At 42.1% G+C, this 23,562-nt stretch overlaps 1 protein-coding gene and 1 pseudogene across 6 annotated transcripts in view; both read left to right on the forward strand.

Moving 5' to 3' along the window:
- HHAT (hedgehog acyltransferase) overlaps nucleotides 1-23,562 on the forward strand; it is a 341,891-nt gene that overhangs the window by 53,992 nt on the left and 264,337 nt on the right. For all 5 annotated transcript variants that reach the window (XR_014303674.1, XM_082701866.1, XM_082701867.1 and 2 more), the window contains exon 4: nucleotides 11,520-11,633. Coding sequence is in view for 4 of the 5 variants with exons in the window: in XM_082701866.1 (XP_082557992.1) it covers nucleotides 11,520-11,633 (114 nt within the window). In the remaining variant the exon portion in view is untranslated. The remainder of the gene's footprint in view (nucleotides 1-11,519; nucleotides 11,634-23,562) is intronic.
- On the forward strand, nucleotides 3,258-3,887 carry LOC309849380 (large ribosomal subunit protein uL22 pseudogene; annotated as a pseudogene). The gene has a single exon. The product of its transcript is annotated as a large ribosomal subunit protein uL22 pseudogene (transcript).

Genomic DNA, 23,562 nt, shown 5'->3' on the forward strand with positions numbered 1-23,562 from the left:
TATTTATTTATTTATTTTGTATTTTGTATTGAGTGAGTTCTGGTAGTTTGTGGAATTTTCAAGGAATTAGTCCATTTTATCTAGTTGTCAAATTTATGTGTATAGAGTTGTTCATAGTATCCCTTATTAGCCTCACTAATGTCTGTGGAGCCTTATGATATTCTGTTTCATTCCTGTTATCTGTAATTTGGGTTGTGTTTTTTATTCTTCGTCCATTTGCTAGAGATTTGTGAACTTGAGTTTTACAAAGAACGGGCTTTTCGTTGCACTGATTTTTCTCTATTTTTCTGTTTCTTATCTATATTTACTTCTTTGTACTTGCTCTGAGTTTATTTTGCTCATTTTCTAGTTTCTTGAGGTGGTGCCTTAGAGTTTTGTGACATTGACTCTTTTCAATGTACATACGTAGTGTTACGAATGTTTTTCCAGCTTTGCGTTAGCTGTACCCTACATGTTTTATTCAGTTCTATTTTTTTATTTTCCTCAAGACTTCCTTTCTGACTCAGGTTATTTAGAAGTATGTTGCTTCTAAGTGTTTGGGGATTTTCCCATTATCTTTTTGGTACTGATTTCTCATTTAATGCCATTGTGGTCAGAGAATACACTCTGTATGATGAAATTCTTCTAAATTTGTTGTTGTATGGCTCAGGATATAATGTATCTTAGTGAATGTTCCATGGGTACTTAAAAAAAGAATGTGTGTTCTGATGCTGTAGGATGGAACGTCCTATAAATGTTGATTAGGTCCTGTTGGTTGGTGGTAAGCTTTCTTGTATCCTTGATTTTCCGACAAGCAGTTTTATCAACTATTGAGAGAGAGGGGTGTTGAAGTCTTGTGGATATATCTGTTTCTCCTTTTCGGCTAGTTCTTCATGGATTTTACAGCTCTATTTTTTGGTACATACACACTTCGGGTTGGCACATTTTCTTGTTGGATTGGCCCTTTTATCATAATTTAGTGATCCTGGTTTTCTTTCACCGGAAGTTTGCTTGGTCTGATATTAATATACTGGCTGCTGCTTTCTTTTGTTTGGTGTATCCTTTTCTGTCCTTTTACTTTCAGCCACCCATATTGTTACATTTGAAGTGAAATTTTTACAGATGGTGTAGATTTGGCTCATTTCCTAAAAAAATTTTTCTGCCATTTTCTTTTAATTGGTATATTTGATTTGATTTGGGTTCATTCAGCATCTTAACTCTGTAAGTTTATACCTTTTGTCAAATTTGTGAAATTTGTAACCATTATTTCTTATTTTTTTTTTCAGCCCTACATTTTTTCCCCCTTTCCTTCCAGGCTTCCAGTGACATGAACATTATATTTTTTTATAATTGTATCTCAGAACCCTGAGGCTCTGTTTATTTTCTCAGCCCATTTTTCTCTGTTATTCAGAATGTGTAATTCTGTTGACCCATCTAATGTTTGATGTTTCTTTCCTGTGTCCTCTACCTCCACTGTGAGTCCCATCTGTGAGTTATTTTACTTTGTTCATGTCATTCCTCAAATCCTGAGTTTCCTAGGCAGGCTGCTTTCTTCTTTCCATCTTTCAGAATCTTATGTTTGTCTTATAATTACAACCAGGGTTTTTAGTCATTCTTCATGGGAGGGTTGGGGGGAAATGAGTTTATTACGGAAGGGTATGAAAAAAGATCATGTGAACATCCAGATGGAGGAAGTGTATAGGTGAGGTCTGTGGGAAGGGGTGGGGGGCTCCCATGACCTTTCCAGGAGCACCCCTCTCCCAGCAGCACCACGAGTTTACCAATCTGGAAGTTCTGTGAAACTGGTACTTCTGGGATTTTTATGGAGGCTTTCTCACACAGGCAAGATCATTCACGTGATTTCTAGTCTGTCTCCCCTCTCTGGAATGGGGCACGGGGTGGAAAATTCCAAACCTCTAATCCTGGTTTGGTCTTTCTGGTGAGCAGCCCTCATCCAGGAGCCCAACAAGAGTCACCTTATTACAACAAAAGATGCTCCCCTCACCCAGACAGTTCCAAGGGAATTAGGAACCCCGTGTCAGGAACCAAGTATTAGAACAAAAAATTCTCCCAGTGCTCTTATCACAAGAAATTATAAGGGTTTTAGGAGCTCTGTGCAGGCACTGGGGGGAGAGGCCAATATATGTATTTTCTATTTCACAGGCTGGTCTCATTTTGGAAGCTTGGGCAGCTGATGGGCAAAGGGGACAGACGGAAAACGTGTGTGGGAGAACCCTTCACATACTCTGCTTGCTTTCCTGGTCTTTCATGCAGTGTGTCAAATTCGAAAAGAAGAATGATATCTGGGGCTATGAAGACTTCCCCTCCTGTCCCCTGGATATATGACAAAAATGTTTTTCTTTTTTCTCCTTTATCACTCCTATCTTCTTAATTGGCCTTCTGCCTTGGGGACTGTTAACATTTGGGGATTCTACCCAGAGTTCATTTGCTCATGTTTGCCCCCTGCAGAGATATTTTATAGTAACTAGTTTTTGTTGTTGTTGTTTTTAATGTGTGCAAACTTTCCCAAGCAGAAGGCAAATCCTGTGAATAGGAGGGCCATGTTAGGGGCCAATGCCCCCAAGGGGTGGGGTGGGGCGATCCCCCCCCCCCCCCCCCCCCCCCCGTGTTATTGTGACTCACTTTGTCTTTTTGGTATTCAGGAGAAGTGACAATAATGGGATGTGTCATTCATTAGCAGAGTTTGTAGCTAGGAAATCTTATGTAAATCATTTACTCTCTAGCCATCTTGTTCTATTACTTTTTTTTTTTTTGGTCATGATCCCTAACTTATTTATCGCCTTATTACTGGTTTACAACTCGTTTCTCCATATACCTTATAGAAAATAATAGTTTTTCCAGTTGAGAAGTGTGGGGAAAAGAATATAGTTTTTGTGCCGTTGGCTTTATACTAAAAGGTAATATTTACTTTTAAAAATTTGATTCTCTTTGTTAGCTTCAGGAAGAAAAGGAGAAATCTAGACAAGGCACAGAGGCAGAATCTATACATGTTTGATCAAGTATATGCATAAGTTCTGAATACTCTGGAGCAACTTCTAGGAAGTAGATAAGGAAAGGGTTAGCCAGAAAATGTTACTGGATTTACATTGTTGTTAGAGTTGAAGAGGTTTGAAGAATTTAGGTCTTTTGATTTTACTAAGTCATCTTGAGAGATGTTTTCTTTTCTTCCGTGGAACACCTCCCTGCTCCCATCATACCCTGAGCAGATTTATGAGGCTTAGATCATGAGGACCAGTTAAGAGACTGGGAAGGTCCTCTTCCTCTTCCTCTCAGCGGCCTGGGGTGACCTCTGAAAATGGTTCGCTATTCGCTTGACCCGGAAAACCCTACGAAATCATGCAAATCAAGAGGTTCAAATCTCCGTGTTCACTTTAAGAACACACGTGAAACTGCCCAGGCCATCAAGGGTATGCATATCCGAAAAGCCACCAAGTATTTGAAAGACGTCACTTTGCAGAAGCAGTGTGTGCCCTTCCGTCGCTACAATGGTGGAGTTGGTAGGTGTGCCCAGGCCAAACAGTGGGGCTGGACACAAGGTCGGTGGCCCAAGAAGAGTGCTGAATTTTTACTGCACATGCTTAAAAACGCAGAGAGTAATGCTGAACTTAAGGGTTTAGATGTCGATTCTCTGGTCATTGAGCACATTCAGGTGAACAAAGCCCCCAAGATGCGGCGTAGGACTTACAGGGCTCATGGTCGCATTAACCCATACATGAGCTCTCCCTGCCACATTGAGATGATCCTTACTGAAAAAGAGCAGATTGTTCCTAAACCAGAAGAGGAGGTTGCACAGAAGAAAAAGATATCCCAGAAGAAACTGAAGAAACAAAAATTTATGGCCTGGGAGTAAATTTGCACAGAATAAATGCAAATTAAAAAAAAAAAAAGAGAGACTGAGAAAGATGGAGTGTAGAACAGTTGTGGCCTGTGCTGGCCGTGTTGATGGCATCCCCACCCTTGTGAGCATCTTCTTTACCTGTGCAAGCCGGCAGAAACATTTAAGCAGATACTTTATTGATAGAAAAAAAAAAAGCCTTGTAATGAAAACATTTTATCTCTTTAAAATTTTTTCTTCAGTAGCCTCCACACCCAACACAGGGATTAAACTTACAACCCTGAGGTCAAGAGTCTGATGTTCTACCTACTAAGCCAGCCAGGTGCCCCCAAAACATTTTATCTTTGAGGAACTGTTGGTTGGTCTGGAAATTATGAGCAGTAAAATAATTGAGTTCAAATTATTTTAGACATAGCACAGCATCTGTTGGAAGATAAAACTATTCCAATAATTGCTAAATGAATCATTAGCCTGAGTTCATTCAGAGAGCAGTGCTTCTTTTGTGCAGGATTCTTACAAATTAGTTTTCTCTCTCTCTCTCTTTTTCTTTTCTCCTCTGGAGATTCATAAGCTATTATGGTGAGCTTGCTGCCTTTGAACATGCAGGAAAACATTTCTCGATTCCAGTACTTACAAAGATTTTCTCTGTTCAGAGAGAACTTTTGCTCAATGTGCTGAGTTCTTAGGTATGGTCTCGAAGTAAGTAATCTGAACATAATGCTATTTAGGAAATAGATATGCAAAAGTGTCCTATATTTCTGTAATATTTCCTTTTTCGAAGAATGCTGGATGTGAGGGTAAGGAAAACAGTAATATGCAGTATATTCCACTCTCTATTGTTTTCTCTATTTCAGGAAAGAGTTTTGGTAATGAAAAATACAGATTGGTGAGCAAGGTAGATCATTTTCTGTTTGGGTTTGAAATATATAAATAGATGCACTTGTGAATGTAACACACTCACGCCTTCCTTATTTAGTTCTAGAACCTCCTTGGACTGACCTGCTGGTGTCTTGCTTCATTTTATTTTCCTCCACTGAACAGACTTATTTCAGAATAGTGCTCTTCAAAGCAAATTATTTTTGTAGTGGGTTCTGTTATACAGCTGGAGCTGGATTGCAATCAGAAGAAAAATTCCCTCCAAAGTATGTTGATCAAGATTCCATTGCAGACCATAAAATCCACACTAGTCAGTTCAAGCAGAAAGGAATTTATAGCAGGGATGTAAGGAGATTTTAGAGTAGTCAAAAGGACTGTAGGGACAGGCATGAAGTGAACTTCCAGGAACAAGCCCCAGAGCAAAACTGTGGCTGGTGCACAGGTCCCAGCTTGAGTAGATAGCACTGTGGTACGCTAGCCGAAGCCGCCACACAGGGCAGCTGGCGCTGGCGCACCTCTGGACCGACTGGACCCTGGAGCGTCCACTGATGCTGTGGCAGGACACAGGGGCTTCTACCACTGTTCTTTCAGGAGAGCCTCACAGCCTCAACATCTTTATGTTCTTACACCTTCAGAGTCATTGTGTATTTGTTCATCAAAAGTTGGGGTGCATGCAGATATGCTAGCTAGCTGCAGGGAATTCTGGGAAATGTAGGTTTTTGTTTTTGTGTTTTTTTTTTTTTTTTTTTTTTTTTTTTTTGCCTTGTGACCTCTAATATTTAGGAAGTCACACTAGAAAAGGGTTGGAAAAGTGTTGATTGAGCCAGTGGACAGACATACACAGCCAGTATTTTATTTTGAGGAGAAGGTTAGTTAGGATGGTTGTTTTCCCATGGCATATTTTATTTTATTTTATTATTTTAGAGAGAGTGCGCACACACGTGAGGAGTGAACCCGGTGGGGAGAAAGAGAGGGGGAGGGAGAGAGAAACTCTAAGCAGATTCCATACTGAGTGCGGAGCCTAATGTGGGCTCTATCTCATGACCCTGAAGGATCACCACCCTGAGATCGTGCCCTGAGCCAAACCCAGGACTGGGACACTTAACCGACTGTGCCACCAGGCACCCCTCCCATGGCATTTTAGATGTTGCAGCTTTTCTGAATGTTCATGGTTCCCTTTTGTTAGCCATGAATTCACTCCTTTCATTCCACTTTCTAGAATCCTTCTTTTCTTTCCTTTTGACTGGGTTAGGGAGATCTTGAGCACGTCAACTGTCTCAGATTTTACCTGTGAGTATCTATCTGTTTCAGGATATGAACTTAAAAACTCTTGAATTTTTGTTTCTGGGGCTATCAGAGTACAATAGTTTATTGTTTATGTATTATCAAATACATCGTACAGATCACTCTATGGGAATCCCCACCCAAACTCCCTTCAAGGTTCCAGAGAAGTACCGAAATTAATGTCAGATTTAACTCTATTGAGTCAAGCAGTTGAACATTCTAGCTGAAAATTCTGGAGCTGGATGGTGGTTACGGTTGTATCACAGTGTAAATGGACTGAATGCTGAGCTGTACCTTAAAATTTACCATCTTAACCATTTTTATGCTCTATGTATTTAGCACAGAAATCCGGACTTTATTTTATTTTATTATTTTAGACCTGGGGCTTTAAAATCAGGCTTTGTCATATGTTGGCTGTTGGACCAGGGGCATGATATTTAGCCTCTCTGAGGATAGTTGACTTATCTTTCTATGGGTGGTATACTACTACATACTAAATATACTGTAGTAGTTCCCCCCCTAATCTGGGAAAGAGGGCAGGCTGGGTGAGTGGTGAACTTTCTGGAACAGAGCAGGCAGACAGGGTGGAGGCCAGGAGTGGTCACACAGGAGGGTGATGGGAGATCAACCCCTTTCCTAAAGGGTGGGCACTTGGTCAGAACTCAAGTCTGTGGGCAGGTGACTAGCTCTCCACTAGGGCTTCTTTCCTTCAGTCTGGAAAATAACTTTTTGGGGGGTTATTCTCTGAAAGGAATCTTAGACATCATGCTAGTTCATCCCTTCATTTTACCTGCAAGAAGGCTCAGGTCCAGATAGCCAAGGGACTTACCCAGATTTGTGCAGGGGCAGAAGTGTGATGAGAACTTAGGATGCCTGGCTACGCTCCCCCACCATTTTTCCCCCTACCATTTTTTAAGGCGTGCTGAATGTTGGGCATTTGTGGTACAAATTTGGTTAAGTCAAGAATCTACTCTCAAGAACTTGCCATTTCTTCTCCCTGGAGGGAAAACACATGAACCAACTATAATAAAAAGCACTAGAATAAGATCTGCTATGATAAAGGGGCGGGAACTGAGATGTGAATGACAGAAGAGGGTGCAGTGAGGTCCACCTGGAATTGGGAAAAGACATCACACTGAGCCAACATCTCTGTGGTTATGGTGGCAGTAAGGAAGCACCCTCTTAGTTAGGGACCATTTGGTCAGATAGTGGGGTACATGTCTGTGCATGTGTGTGTGTGCATTTGTCTGTCTGGGTGGGGCTCTCCTGCCCCACAGGTAGAATCAGCACAAGTAGAAGCATCTTGGAAAAGAACTTCCTCTGTGGTAACAGGCCTGTGTTTGAAATCCCCTCCCCCCCCACTAATTTTGAGCAAATAATTTGCCTATTCTGACCTCTTATTAAGTCATCTGTAATATAGTTTAAAAACAAAATGACTGGAAGGGTTGTTGGGAGGTCATCATTAGAAAACACATATGTATGGGCGCCTGGGTGGCTCAGTGGGTTAAAGCCTCTGCCTTCGGCTCGGGTCATGATCCCAGGGTCCTGGGATCGAGCCCCACATCGGGCTCTCTGCTTGGCAGGGAGCCTGCTTCCCTTCCTCTCTCTCTGCCTGCCTTTCTGCCTGCTTGTGATCTCCGTCTGTCAAATAAATAAATAAAAGAAAAGAAAAAGAAAAAGAAAACACATATGCAGAATATTAGTGATTTAGGTGAGAAGGAAAGATCTCATTTATACAAATATATGTGGTTGAATCACATCACTGTGACCTCTCTTGCCTTGCAGATTTTCAATGTCTTGATGGTAGGGGGTTGGTGTTGGTTCTACAAGTTCTCCAAGGCGAGGAATACATGTAGGGTTTTCCACAGTGCCTAGGATAGAACTCTCCTCTCCATTTGGAAAAGAGGCATTTAAGAATACTAGACCTGGGCCCTTTCTTTTGAACTGTCATGTGCTTTAGACTTCTCAGTTTTGCCTGGTTGCAGATTCAAAGCATCAGAATGAATAACTGTGTGTGTTAACTTATTCATCTAAAAAATTCTTGAATCTAGTTGCTCAGGGCTTTCCATAGTGTGCAAGATGATAGTTGTTCAGTTTGTAAAGATTAGGTGGTCCACTTTAAGATTTTTTTTTCCCCAAGATTTTATTTATTTGACAGAGAGAAAGTACAAGCAGGGGAAGGAGCAGGAAGAGGGAGAAGTAGGCTCTCTCTGAGCGGAGGACCTGATGTTGGGACTCCATCCCAGGACTCTGGAATCATGACCTGAGCCGAAGGGAGACGCTTAACCAACTGAGCCCCCGAGGTCCCCCGGTCCACTTTAGTGTGTCCTTGCCTGAGAATCATATGAGGTGGGGTGACCTGTTATGGATCCTCTGAGGTGATGAACATTCAGCTGTATGGAGGTGTAATCGGTGTTAGATCTTTGCTACTCGACATGTGGCCCTGAGGCCAGGAAGCCTCATCACCTGAGAGCTTGTTGGACATCTCGAATCCCAGTCCCCATCCCAGAGATAAGAACCTGGGCCAGAATGTGCATTTTAGCCAGATGTGTGGATGATTTATATGCACACTGAAGGTTGAGAAGCACTTACACAGAACATGGGGTGTGGATGATGGACCCTGGGAGTTCAGTCTCCCCTTTCTCTGTGGAGCTGTCCTGCTTCTGTCTGGCTAGAATGTATCCCCAGTCTATGTCTGACTCACTTCAAGAACTGAAGAATAGTTTCAAATTGACTAAGAGTTGCAGGGTCAAGAAAGGAACTGGGGAAGGAACAAAATATGGAAAAATTATTCTTGATTTGAGTCTCTAACATTTGCCTTGAATTGTATGATTGAACTCAGTGTCTGTAAAGCTTTTGCCTATAAAAGCAGGCCAGTCAACATTTTTCTTACCCAAATCATTAACCACTAGTTATTGGCCATCTTGTTCTGTTCTTGGCTCAGCTTTTCTGTCCAGTTATTTCCTGTAGGTAAATATTTTAAATGGAGAAGGACAGACATGAGGGATATGTTTTTATTTCTTTTAAATGGATATTTTCTGAAAAGGAGTTAATGATGAAAGCCTGTATAATTTTGTTGATGGGGTTTAACCAGCACAGGGTGTTCAGGAATCCTGGGCCTTCTGGTGGAACATAAAGGTCTTTTTGGTTTCTTATATTTTATGAGTTATCATTTTCCTGCTAAATAATTAAGGTTGGAAAAGTTTGGAAGCATAGGTAAGCCTGGGGTTCTGAATTTTAAGTGTAATTCTGAGTTAAGAACATTGTATTTAAAAAGGTAAAATATTGGAATATTTTTTGAAGGGGAATGAAAAAAAATCAACCTTGGCTTTTAGTGTTTTTACCTTTATACTTGTTACAAAAATGGTATTTTCCTAGTATGACATCATCATGTGACCTTTGAGCTTGTTTGACTTTATTTAGTTAATTTACTTTCTGCTAGTCTGAAATTTTTCAAGATGGGAAACGAGCTTTAGCTGGGGTCAAGAGCCAGGTTAAAAGTTTGAGTTCCCTGCTCTGCAGCTGCCTGGCTGTGAGGCATGGGCATGTCCTGGGCTCTGATGTCATCCTCTCTGAGTGGAAGGAACTGGACCAGATCCATGATTTTGGTGGAAATGGGGCTCTATGAGCAGGTCGTGGGTGTATCAGGATCTTGAATGTGGAGAACATGTGTGATTTAATAACATAAAATACATAATAACATAAAATAAAAATAACATAAAATAACAAAATAAAATAACATAAAAATAACATAAAATAACAAAAATAAAAATAAAAAATAACATAAAAATATAAAATTTAATAACATAAAATAACAAAAAATTTAATAACATAAAATAACACAAAATAATAACATAAAAAGTATTTATTTGGAAAATGGAAAAAAAATGCAAACAAGTGGCACCACAGAAAGCATGATACAGTCTTGCTGGGTAACATAGAATGGGAAGTATGTGAAACTAGCAGTGCCGGTAACAGTTTTTAGTGAGTGTAGCATGCCAGTAACCGTTTTAAACTTTTGGTATAGGTATGTATATATGTGTGTGTGTGTGTGTGTGTGTGTGTGTATTCTCATATATATATATTCTCATTTAAACTTCACAAACCCTGGGGTGCCTGGGTGACTCTGTCAGTTAAGTATCCAACTCTTGATTTTGGTTCAGGTCATGATCTCATGGAGCCTGCTTGAGATTCTGTCCCTCCCTCTGCCCCCACACCCCATGCTCTTTCTCTCTTTGTTAAATAAATAAGTAAACCTTGAAAAAAGAAACAAAATCCCTCATAAATCCCTAGAAGATCAGTAATGTTATCCTATGAGCCTATAGAGTAGAAAGGTAAAGCATCTCGTTCAAGATCATTATAACCAGTATATGGGTAGATCTGGGTTTTAAATCAAAACAAGTTTGCAATGTTGGCTGCTAGGTTTCCTACCTCTGTATTCATAGTTTGATATGAACCACGATAAATTCTACCTATATTTTACCTTCTGGAAAAAGAGTTTTATTATATGTGTAATGGTATGAAATTGCCCCTCAATTCTCAGGTATAAAGAAAAAAAATCATGTATTTTCCTCTAAATCCAATTAAAGTTCCATTGGCAGAGACTGGTGAGTTGTTCAGTATCAGTAGCACTAGGGGATTCCTTCCCTGTCCACACAATTTGGCTAGAAAGTCCAGAGGATCTCAGATCCCCATTTATCATGGTGGTGCCAAGGTGCTCACTGGCCAACCTTGCGTTGCCCATTTTAGAGTGGCTAGTCACTGTTTACTCCTTCCATACTCACCTTGGCCACCATGATCTCCCTGGGGCTCCTGAGGCCAAACTAAGGCTTTTGGATGTCAGTTCCCAGCTGTTCACTTGTTCAGTCTTCCCAGAAGTTTTCACCTGCCCCTGCCAGGGAACTACACAGACCCTGTACCTGGTACGGGTCCAGACACGGTGCTAATGGACACAGAGCTTCCTGAAGGGAAGGGAAGCATATCTCTCATTCTTTCATCCTAGTCCTATAGGGAGTTGGTTAACTTCTCTATCAAATTATCCTCCTGCCTAAAATGACAGCAAGACCTAACAGGATTGACCTTAAGCAATTTTATTAGTGTCCAATTTGCATTTCTCTTGTTAGTGTGGCTAACCTGAGATGACCTCAATTCATTGCTTGCGCTATCTGTGGGACACTGGGAACATGAATTCTTTAAGCTTCTGTTTCATCTTTTATAAAATGGGAATAATAATGGTTTCTGTTCCACAGAGGGTCTTGGGGGATCCGCTCTGACAAGATGCTTCTTTGGAGAATGGCAAGGAGGCCAGCAGAGCGGGAGGGAAGAGCAAAGTGGGTGGGACTATGGCAGCACTGGGCCGGAAGTGGGTGGGACTACGGCAGCACTGGGCCGGAAGTGTATAAATGCCATTTGATGGGGTTTGGACTCACACTGGCCTTCCTTTGGGTTGTTTCATTAATTGGAGTTTGTGTTCTGCTTAAGATGTACGAAAATCCCTCTGACTAATTTGTTTCGGCCTATTTAGGACCCGACCGACTTTGAGTGGAGCTTCTGGATGGAATGGGGAAAACAACGGCTGCTGCGGTTTCTGTTCGGCCACGTGGCTGTGTCTCAGCTGGCCAATGTGCTTGCAAGGAAGGTATGCTCACGTGCCTCGTTTCCTTTTAAGCTGCTTTCTTTGCTTTCTGAGAGAAAAGAGTCCTGAACTGGGAATCAGGAGATGTGGATATTAGCCTTGGAAGCCTGGAAAAGATGAGATAGACCTGCTGATGACCAAAAAGGCATTTATGATAAATTTTTCACATATTCTAATCTTTCACTTGCTTCCTCCAAGTTATTTTTAAAGCCATTGAAGGTTTTAGAATAAAACGAACTACAGACGGTATTAAGATCATACCTAATCAAATGATCTTACTAAAACAAATGCTTGGGGTGCCTGGGTGGCTCAGTGGTTTAAAGCCTCTGCCTTCGGCTCAGGTCATGACCCCAGGGTCCTGGGATTGAGCCCCGCATAGCATCAAGCTCTCTGCTTAGCAGAGAGCCTGCTTCCTCCAGTCTCTCTCTCTGCCTGCCTCTCTGCCTACTTGTGATCTCTCTCTGTCAAATAAATAAATAAAAAATCTTTAAAAAAAATTAAAATGATGCTTGTCAGGACCTCTGACTTCTCATGTAAGTTCAGAAGAAAGTAGAGTAAATGATATCATTAAGTGGGAATAATTTTAATGTCAAATAATTTATGCCACGGTAGCTGTTGTAGATCAGAATTCCAGTAGTATTTTTTATTTAGACCCTGGCCTGGAGTGGAGGATAAGGGCTACTTCAAAGGGGGTGTTTGGGAATTGCTTTCGCATGCAGGAAGATTGAAAGCCTCTTGATATGTTTAACTACCCTGGGGTTTGAGATACTACCAGGAGGATATCTCTGTAGTGGAGGGACTACGCTTTGTCCAGAGTCCTCTACTATATGCTTCTCGACTCTGTAGATTCCTAATTTGAAAAAAAATGAGTCTCTGCTGGGGAATCTATGTAGTAAAGACAACCAGAAAGTGACTTGAAGTCAGCCCACAAAAAATGTGTGATATTTAGAGGTTCATGGAGGTGAGGAAACAAGACACAGGAGCCTCTGGGCAAGAAAGACCAGAATGTGAGACTGAGTAAACAAGATGTGCATGTGGCTTGAGAGGTGGACCTGACTTGGGCTATTTTTTACTTGTTTCCTGAAAACTGGTACGTTTAAGGCTCACCTCTCATCCTGGAAGATAGGAAGTCCCAGCAGCACATTAACTTTCTTTGTTTTAAATATGATATTGATTACTTTTTGTATTCAGTTGATTTCCATCTTCTAAAATGGCAAAAACTGAAATCATTACATGTGGTCATATCTTCATACATTAGAAATTTCCTAGGACTTTCTAAGTAGACCCAATAATAAATAATACATGTTTGGGGTGTCCCTAAGCTAGTAAGGATTATATAGTATCAAGCCACAAATGTGGTATTTTTTTAGGAGTTCAAGTTTTCTAGAAATTTAACATTTTTATGTTTAACCAAGGTTTCTCTGCCCATAGGTAAATGACTTACTCTGCCCCTAGGTCTCAATTTTCCCATCTGTAAAATGAATAGCATAATACCTGTCACTTTTATTTTGTACTACTGCTGTGGTAAGGGTCAGTTGCAGTGTAACAGAAGAATATTAGCTGGTGTATTAGGTCCTGGGCTTTCTCACTGATTAGCTTTATAACTTTAGAAAAGCTTCTCACCACTGAATTTTAATTCACCATTTTCTGTAAAGTAGGGGTAGAGACAGTACTATTCTTTTTTTACCACCTTAAAAAGTGGTGGGTTTCATCTGTTAGAAATCTCATTAAAAAGTAAGGGTTTGGGCACCTGGGTGGCTCAGTTGGTTAAGTGTCTGCTTTGGGCTCAGGTCATGATCCTGGGGTCCTGGGATCCTGTCCTGCATTGGGCTCCTTGCTCAGTGGGGAGCCTTCCTTCTCTTTCTTCCTCTGCCCCTCCTCTCTGCTTGTGTGCTCTCTTTCTCTCAAATAACTAAAATCTTAAAAAAAAAAAAAAAAAGTAAGGGTCAAACATGGAAAAGATAGGACAAATAGAAAGTACAAAAGAAGTGGGAGATAAATCACAATCAGTGGAAATGGACCTATCCCCACCCATATCCCCCAGAAAAAGATTGTCAGACTGGATAAAAGAAAAACAGAAATAAAGGAAAATAAAAAAAGAAATAAAAAGAGAGTCCTGAGATGTGCTTCTTAGCAAAATCTACTTAAAATGGGGGACATGGGAAGTTTAATAGTAAAAGGATGGGAAAGATGTTCCAAGCAAATCTAAGACTCTCCGTTTCCCCTGCCCACACAAATACTGGTACAGTTTTTCAGTAGCTGGCAAAAAGCATTATTAGTGACAAAGACATTTATTGTTTAATGATGAAGAGTTAATTAGGAGGGTGTTATAATTCTACTTTTGTTTGTTTTAATATAATATGCAAAAGTTGGTTAGTACCATAAAGATAGATAAATATGTGATTATGGGGATTTTTAAAAAAAGATTTTATTTATTTATTTGACAGAGTGAGAGTGAGTGCCAGAGAGCACGAGTGGGGTGAGAGAGCACGAGCACGGTGAAGGGCAGAGGGAGAAGCAGACTCCCCGCTAAGCAGGGAGCCTGATGTGGGGTTTGATCCCAGGACTCCAGGATCCTGTCCCGAGCCAAAGGCAGATGCCCAACCAACTGAGTTAGCCAGATGCCCCTATAAAATATCCCAATATCCTGGGGGGATATAAAATCCCCCAGGAGATTTTAACATAATTTCATGACTAATTGATATATAGAAAAAACAAGGAAAATTTAATTAATAAGCTTGATATAAGAAGTATATGTAAATTGTTATATCTAACAACTAGGGAATTCATATTCTGTATTAAAGAATACAGAGTATTAATAAAAATTAACCACATAGGGGTCACATGGGTGGCTCAGTTGGTTAAGCATCTGCCTTTAGCTCAGGTTGTGATTCTGGGGTCCTGGCATTGAGCCCCACGTTAGGCTCCCTGCTCAGCCTGCCACTTTCTCCCTGCTCCTGTTTTTTCTCTCTCTGTCTCAAATAAATAAAATCTTAAAAAATTAATCATATATGGATCATAAATTTCAACAAATCTCAAAGGTATTTTCAAATAGATTTTGAAGTATATGTTTTATATAGGTTACCCTCTTTAATCCCAGTGCAATTAAGTTTGGAAACCAGTAACACAAGATGACCTAAAAACTCTATTACATTTAGAAATTAAAGAGAACATACTTTTAAATAATTTATAGGTCAAAAAAGAGATCATACTAGAAATTAGAACTAGAAATGAATGAAAAATATTACATATCAAAACTTACAGGGTGTGGCTAGAATGATACTTAATTGTAAACCATAATCTTACATACTCATATTAAAAAAAGAAAGGCTGAAAAATACTGAACTAAGCATACAACTTAAGTTAGAATAGAAGGAAAGGAAGGAAACAACAAAAATAAGAGCAGAAATTAATAAAATTATCACTGGCAAGATTGGTCAAGGAAAAACAAAGTGCACAAATAAGCAGTATTAGGTATGGAAAAGCTGATGAAAAAATATAGTAAGAGGATGTTTTGTACAACTTTACACCAAAAGTCTTGAAAACTTTGGCAAAGCAGGCACATTGCTAGAAAATACAACTTACTGAAACTGACTCATGAAGAAATAGAATGACCAAATTGTGCTATGGCCGTGAAAAGAAATTGAATCACTAGTCAAAAATCTGTTTGTAAAGAAAACACTAGTAATATACCAATTCTACCAAAAATCCAAGACACAAATGACCTAAATCTTTCCCAGACTTTTTAAGAAAAGAGAAAAAGAGGGAACCTACCTTTTAAGAAGATAGTATAAAATTGATACCAAAGCCAGAGGATGTACCCTACCAGATATTATGACTTATAAAAATATGATAATGAGGACAGTATTGTATGGGCAGCAGGGTAGACATGGAGCAATGGAACAGAATAGAATTTAGAAAATACCTGTGCATAGATGGATGCTTGTTTTGTGGCAGAATTAGCATTTCGGATCTGTGTGGAAAAGATGAAGTGTTTAATAAACGGTGACACAATTGTTTAGCTGTGTTCAAAAGAAATGCACACTTTTCCTTTTCAGTGGAGAGAAAGGACTTAGGTGAAAAGGTATATCATTTTTAGAAAGCATGATGTGGAATATCTGTTAATGATAGGGTTGGGAAAGATTTCTTAAGACATAAAATGTAGAAATTGTGAAGGAATGAATTGGTAAGTTCTTATTCTAATGTAGTTAAACTTATCAGTGTATAATCCTGTGTAATCAGCAGTGTGTACATCATTGGATGTATCCAAAGAGACAATGAAGAAAGTGAAAAAGCAAGTCACTAATAGGTAATTTACGAGCTGACAGATTAGTATTTAGAATACATAAAGAAATTTCCCAAGGTAAGACAAATCACCCAGTAAATAATGGCTCAAGATGTGGAAAGAAATCTGCAGAAGAGGAGACACAAATGACCAATAAACTTGGAACACATGTTTCACTTTATTAGTAATCAAGCAAATGCATCTTAAAACCATATCATTTCATACTCTCCAGTTGTGCAAAGACAAAACTCCTGGTTGTGTCAAGTAATGGCTACCTGAATTCCTACAGAGAGCTTGTGAATATGTATTTTTCTTTGCAATACAAAGGGGTGCCGAGCCCATAGCTGCAGAATTCTGACATATCCCCTGGAGAAACTCTTTTTTGCCAGTCAGGGGATGAGTCAGGACATTCGTTGAAGTGATGTTTATAATAATGAAGAACCAGAAGCAATCCAAGTGTCCATTATGGGGAAAAGGAGAATTGTGGTGAATTTATTCCACGGAAAGGACTGAATCATAGCTGTGATGGTCAACACAGTTGAATTTTTGGATCGGCACGTTGAGCTGATAAGGCAAGTTGCAGAGGATTCCATCAGATATGATCCCATGTAAAGCTCAGAATTGTGCAAAACTAAATGATACATTCACATGTATGCTTACAAAGATGAGATAACTATTAAAATTCTGGATAGTAGTCATGTCTGGTTGGGATGGGAAGTAGGTATGATGGGGTTTTGGAATAGAGGTGAGGTTCAGTGGGGTGAGGTAGTCTGGAGCGGACAACCAAGAAAGAATTCTCGAGACGTCTGTGGTGTAAAATCTGTGCTTATTAAAGCACAGGGACAGGACCTGTGGGCAGAAAGAGCTGCTGCCCTGGGGTTTTGAGGGGTGGCTGATTATATACTACGGAGTTGGGAGAGGTGAGGAAAAAAGGGAGGTTTTGAGAAAGAACTTTCATATGTTAAGAGCCATGGGCTCCTGGAGGCCTTGCCATTGATAAGTTAAGGTTGTTTACCCCTCTAGTAAGGCATTAAGAGTGAGATAGTTGGGAGCTTCCTGGAGGAATGTTACATTCCTCCTATCACACGTCCTTATGAATGGGCTGCAGGTTTAAAAGAAATTCAGTTTTATTTACATTTCCTTCTGTCTCAGCCTCCCTCAGTTTTATGGAGGAGAGGGTGATGTTAGGACTTCAGGAAACTGAGCTCTGTGTCTCTGGAAGTTAGGCTGTTGATAAGCAAGCTTCTTCCATGTAACTCACTAGGACATTTATAAACTGAGGGAGACCCATGTCTTGCAGGATTGTGATCTAAGTTAACTATTTGTTCCTTTAGGGCAGCCAGGAGTGCCTGAGGAATGTCCTGTATATTCCATGGGGCAGGGGGTGTTTGTGGGCTGTCCGCTTCAGCTTTGCCCTCAGCTTGCCTTCTGCTCCCTCATCAGATAGCATTGGAGGAGATGCAGGTCCACCCCTTTTTTCCCTTTGATGGTTTGTTTTAATTGAGGCCCAAGTGACCTCTGGCCAGCACCCTCCAAAACCCTGGTAGAGCCTTGTCCTTCTGCAGCTGGTGGCCCATGTGTGGGAGCTGTTTTCCTCTTCTCTATGCCTTACAGACTTTATAAATAATCCTTTCTCTGTTTTGATTTTTTTTCCCTGTTTTGATTTTTGATATACTTGTAACTACACATGTGGAAGAATGAAGCGGGGCAGAAGGAAAACTGAGGGGGCCCTGGGCATACCCAACTTTTTCATCTCCTGTCCCCCTTATGACTCTTGTACTTGTATTGGGCCTGACGATGGCCACATCCATTTGGTCTCCTTTGCCTCTCACTTGTTCTTGCCAGTTCGTGTTTGCTTCCTGTAGATTAAAGTCTCTCTAGCTTTTTTTTTCCCTTTATTGCCCCCCTTCCTCTCTGAGCCTTTTTATTTTTTAATATTATTTATTATTATTTTTTAAAGATTTGTATTTATTTCAGAGAGAGAGAGAGAGAGTGTGTGTGTGTGTGTGTACAAGAAGGGGAGGGTCAGGGTGCCTGGGTGGCTCAGTGGGTTAGGCTGCTGCCTTCAGCTCAGGTCATGATCCCAGGGTCCTGGGATCGAGTCCCACATCAGGCTCTCTGCTCAGCAGGGAGCCTGCTTCCCTCTCTCTCTGCCTGCCTCTCTGCCTACTTGTGATCTCTCTCTCTGTCAAGTGAATAAATAAATAAAATCTTTAAAAAAAAAAGAATGGGAGGGTCACAGGGAAATCAGACATCCAGCTGAGCAGAGAGCCTGATGTGGGGTACAGTCCTGAGACTCCAGGATCATGACCTGAGCCAAAGGCTGATGCTTAACTGGCTGAGCCACTCAGGTGCCCCCACCCCCACTTTTTTCCCAACTGTGACTTACTGTGAAATTTTAATACCACAGATACACTGTTTATGTCGTATATGCATACCTATGCTTTATGCATAAAGAGTGAGGTTTTCTTGCCTCCAAGAAGCAGCCCTCACCGCAGGCGACCTGGCCCGGTGGAGAATGCTAGATGTGGACTAACCTTCCAGAGGCTCACCACCGGATGCACCTCCTTTCCAAACTGCCTCCATTTTCAGCTGCTGTTTTGCATGTACCAGCATCAGAAATATACCTGGTTTAGGATCTAGATGTTTCTCTACTTAATTTGCTTGTAACTTTGAGTTAGGCTCTTTTTATCTTAGGCAGTATTCTGAATACTTAAGAGTACTTAAGTGAATCCCACATTTGCCACCTGTAAGCTTCGTGGTCTTATAAGCCAGTTAGTTATAGTATCTTTGAGCCCATTCCTCATTTGTGCCATAGGGAAGGTGCTGCCTGCTTCTCAGGGTAGTGGTGAGGGTCTGATGTTTTTCAGGGTTATGCTTGTACGGGATGAAAGCCAAGGGCTGCTGTGGGCTGCTGACATTTGCTGTGTGCCATGACTGTGATCTGTGTGTTTGCTTCTGGGAGCAGTCACCTCTACCGTGCTCAAGAAAGGAGGCCACTGTCTTGAGATTCTGAAGCCCTGAGGGTAGAGGCTGTCTGTCCAGCCATACCTACACACCTCCCCTGCCTGTCTTTCTCTGACCCTCTCTCAAACTTGGGTTGGGTTGTGGGGATGGGGGGGAAAGGATTGAGACGCAGGCCCTTCCCCTGAGAAAGTTGGGTGAGCACACAGAGGAAGCCAAATACTGATCTTGATTCTGGACCTGCTGCTGTGGTGGGCTGGGTGCCTGGGAGGAGGCAGGGGCCCCATCTGCCTGGGGATGTCAGGGAAGGCTTCCCAGGAGGTGCCTTTGAGCTGCGGTCTGAAGGAATGCAGGTGTTTGCTTCTTTCAGCTTCCTGCATCTCTGTACCAGGCCTGGGTGGGCAGGTGGACTCTGTATCCGTAGAGCACATCCTATGCAAAATCAGGGGGAGAGCACTGAGTCATCAGTGTGTGTCTGTCTATCCCCTCATCTCAGGTGCAGGCTTGATTTGTGTGACAGCTGGTGGGTGGGGTTCTGCCTGTGGCTGGGGCACAGGGCTTTCTCTGTCTGAGTCTGCTTGGCCCTGATAGGTAAGTAGGAACCACAACTTTGGCCCATTAGCTTTGTGTTTCACCACCTGGACTAAGTGTCCCAGATGGTGGGTGTTTATGGGACTTCCTCAAAGTGGAAGATTTGGGCTGCAGCTGTCTTGTATTTCCCCATTCCTGGAGGGGTCAGGAGGTGTGGACAGACAGCCCTTGCAGGGAAGGCATGTCAGCATCTGAGCTAGTCTTGCTGTTCCTCCATAAGTCCTGAAGGAGGCTTCCCATCTCCATCTATGTCTCCTCTCTCTTCCTTTGGGGGTTGCACCTCCTCCCAGAGAGAGGCAGGTTATGTCTAAAAGTGTGACTGCATTGCTCTTCTCGCTTTTCTTCCCACCATGATAAGTAATAAAACTTTCCACTGAGCTTCTTGGCCAAGGTTAAACGCCTTTTCTCTGGGTAGGGCGCTCTCTCTGGGTTTTGGCGAGCCTGGGTCAGAGGCCGGGAGGGGAGGCTAAGGAAGGCCTGGAGGTTTGGCTGTGGGCTTGTTATGATTGGCTTGTGCTTTGGGTGGGTCAGACCGTTGCCTCCCTTCTTGAACACCCCTGTGGCCTTGCCACCGCCTGAGACATTGCGTTCTCTGCCCTCGGAACTAAAAATAAAAATACCCCTGTGTGCACCTTTTGAGGAGGCTGGCCTGGTGTGGGGGCTGTGGGTGGCTCTGTTGCTAACCCCAGAGCTGAGTCTTCAGTGTACCTCTGACTGGCAAAACCCACATCATTAGCATGGGGCCCTGACCAGCTGAGCTCATCAGCCACAGGACTGCAAAATGTGGTCCCGTGGCACTGGCTGAAATGAGTAAACTAACCTCTGGAAGGCTGTGGTGAGCAGTGTTCCTGCCAGCATCTTATTGAAACCACACACCTAATAGGAATCTCATGTGCTAACCAGACTCTTCTGCTCCCTCAGTGCATATCTAGGGAGGACTGAAGTCTGCTTTGTGAAGGCCCACTGGCCTTTGCCCCCAGGAAAGGCAGGCTAGAATGTGGTTGTTTTGACTCTGGGATGGTTTTGGTTTTTCTCTTTGGAGAGATATAGACATATAAATATATATATCCATTTAATAGCAGCTGTAATTGATTATATAGTATATAATAAATTATGCCATACATAAGGATTATTGATTGATTCTTTTTATTTATTTCTCAAACAATGCCCCCACTGAGTGGTTTCTGGGAAGCTGTACAAAAATAATTCATAGACAGCAAAGTCTGGTAACGTTGCCAACAGGAGTCCTCACCAAGGCTTTACCCTTTCACCCTTCCCTCTGGAGGTGAGCTGAGGAGGGAGCCCTACCCTCCTGTCACTCGGTGCCCGCAGCTCAGAGCAAGCTGAGGGGAGAGAAGGATGGCGGGGTCGGGGGCATTGCCAGCCGCTCTCCCTGGGGCTAGGTCCTTACTCCTGATTAACAAGATTTGAAGAACAGAAGGGTGAAGTTTCTCACAGGGGTGCTGAGTTCAGCCTCGGAAACACGCCAGCTCAATTGGTTAGTCTCCTTGAACCCGTCCATTGGGTGAGAGGCAGTGGGTTCTACCACAGATGTCCACCTTCATGGCTTGGGACCTGTGCCTTGACCAAACTCTCTGAGCTTTCACAACACAAATCGAGTAGTAAGAGACCCCTGTGAGTGGAAAGCAGGCAGTAGGCAGCGAGACGTGAAATGACTCCATTCCATCTGTACTGGCAAAGCCGCCTTGGTTCATGAGGGGTCAGCGGGACAAGTACAGACCTTCGAAAACAGCAGCTTTTCATGTTCATTGACTAAAAAGCCCCAAGTGTTGGTGCTGACTTCTTGTCACCTGTTAGTCATAACTACCAGGTTAAGCCCAAAGACTTGGGGAAGCATATCCATCCCCCCATCTACCCACTCAACATTTGTTCACTTACCCAGTATTCATGGGATGCTCGCTGTCTGCTTGGTGCCATGTTAGACTCTGGGCCTACGTTACTGTAATTTGAACAAGACAGGATATTAGCCTGCGGAGGGGGACTGTCAAGCAGAGGGTCCGTTCGGTGTCAACACAGGGAGCAGTGGACAGGTGGCCGTCCTTCAGTCCGGGGCAGGAAGCACTGTGTCCCGTTAGGAAGGCTGCTGCATTCGCTCTTCAGCTGAATCCGAATAACCACAAAAATATAGTTTCTTTCTTACTGTTTGTTAGACTTTTAAAAGTTTCTTCTCTTCCCTCACCTGCCTTTTCGTCTTCTATTAGAAACGGAAGAGCCTGGAGTGAGGCAAGTGAAGGGGGTCAGGACAGTCCTGGGCCTCAGCAGAGTTCACCCAGCCTGTCTTATTCTCAAGCTTTGGGTGGCTTACACTTTGATATCCTTTACTTTATTATTTTTAAAGATTTATTTATTTTAGAGTGCAGGATTTTGGGGAGGGGGAGAGAGAGAGGCAGAGAGAAGAGAGAGAGAGAGAGAAGCAGAAACAGACTGCACTGAGCCCAGAGCCCAGTGTGGGGGCTCAATTTCATGACCCTGAGATCATGACAAGCACTTTTGGAATAGAAATAGGTGGAACAGGGCTGTTTTAGGCCTTTGCACATGAAAATGGCCTTTGAGCCCTCCCCCTCCTCTTCCTCCTCAGAGAAGCAGGCCATCCGTGGGGCTGCTTGCTGGTGGGCAATGTTCTCTTCTATTTCCAGCTGATTCTGCCAGTTTCAGATGCATGTGGAGGGTTAGTGGTTGGAGGAGGTGTGTCCTAAGGGCTGTACTGATAGCGGGGACGGCCCTTCTCTGATGCCGGTCAGAGAACAAGGCATGGATGACTGATCATGCTCTCAGGAGTTTAGTGGGGTTCTTATTTATATAACTTTAAAAAAAAATTGGTGATTGTTTGTGCCTATTTTACATCTTTTCCTTTATATCACCTGTCTGCCGTGGATGTGTGTGGTAGAGCTGCCTCTCCCCTCCGGGGAGAAGGAGTAGGTGATATGAGGGATAGTGGAGAGTGTGCAGGTAACATGAGAGCCTTGTGTCCACCATCTTGGAACAGTACCAAGTGTTGCCTGCCTGTCCTGTTGAGCAGGAGGAAGGCCATGAGGGATGAGAATTGGGACAGAGTTGTGTGCCTCTTAGGTAGCTTTGGTGAGCACAGTTAAATTCATCAGAGAATCTTGTTCCGCTTTTTCCATATTGAAGCCCCTTAGTCTGTGGTTAAGTTTCCAAATGAAAGCTGAACACATAGGCTTCTTCCACATGGATCAAATCATGCTTAATAAAAATGTGGCTGTGTATGTGTGTAGCCCATGGAAAAGGATCTCTGGTGGTCAATCCTCTAGATCCTGTTGGAACCCCCCCCCCCCCCCATTTGTTAAAATCAGTAAAATGGTCTTTGGCAACCTTGCTTCTTATAATTGGACTCTGCTCAGAGGTGAGTGTTTGGGGGAAAATTTGAAGTAAATTTATGTGACTGTTTTCTGTGGGCAGTAGGATGGAAAAATAGTAAAACAGAACTACAGATCTCTCTGATTTTCTTGGAACTTAAAAGTGGCTGACCTAGCCGCTCATCTAAAATGTTCTCTCTTGGGCTGGAGTGTAGGTTTGGGAAAGGATTGTATTTAGACAATATTTTGGAAGAGTTAGCATCTAAAGATGAGATTTACAGCTCCTGGTCTACATCTGTCTTTGCCTTAAAGAATTCTTGTTTTCACAAGAAGACCTCAATTCAAGCATTCCCCACTTTTTAACTCAGTGTATTCCTGGAAACATATTTTCAAGTGCACACCGAAAAGACTCATCGTATTTCCCGATAGGAATAAAAACTAGAATTTGTAATGTCCTTCCTATGTATGCAGATACTGTTGTGAGGATTTTACATGCATTAACAATCTCACAGCAAGCTCATGAAATAGATACTGTTATCCTAATTTGACATATGAAAAAACTGAGGCACAGGGGGATTAAGTAACTTGCCAGGGGGCCACACAGCTAGTTAATGGGGACACCAGGATTTATTTTAGGCAGTTGGACTTCAAAACTTGAATAATTAAACCACTATAATATGTGGTTAATATGTATCTATAAACAATATTAAAACATTATTGTGGCTTTTAAGTAAAGATTTACCATCCAGATATG

This window comes from Mustela nivalis, assembly GCF_964662115.1.
Source record: "Mustela nivalis genome assembly, chromosome: 16".
NCBI classification, from domain to species: Eukaryota; Metazoa; Chordata; class Mammalia; order Carnivora; family Mustelidae; genus Mustela; species Mustela nivalis.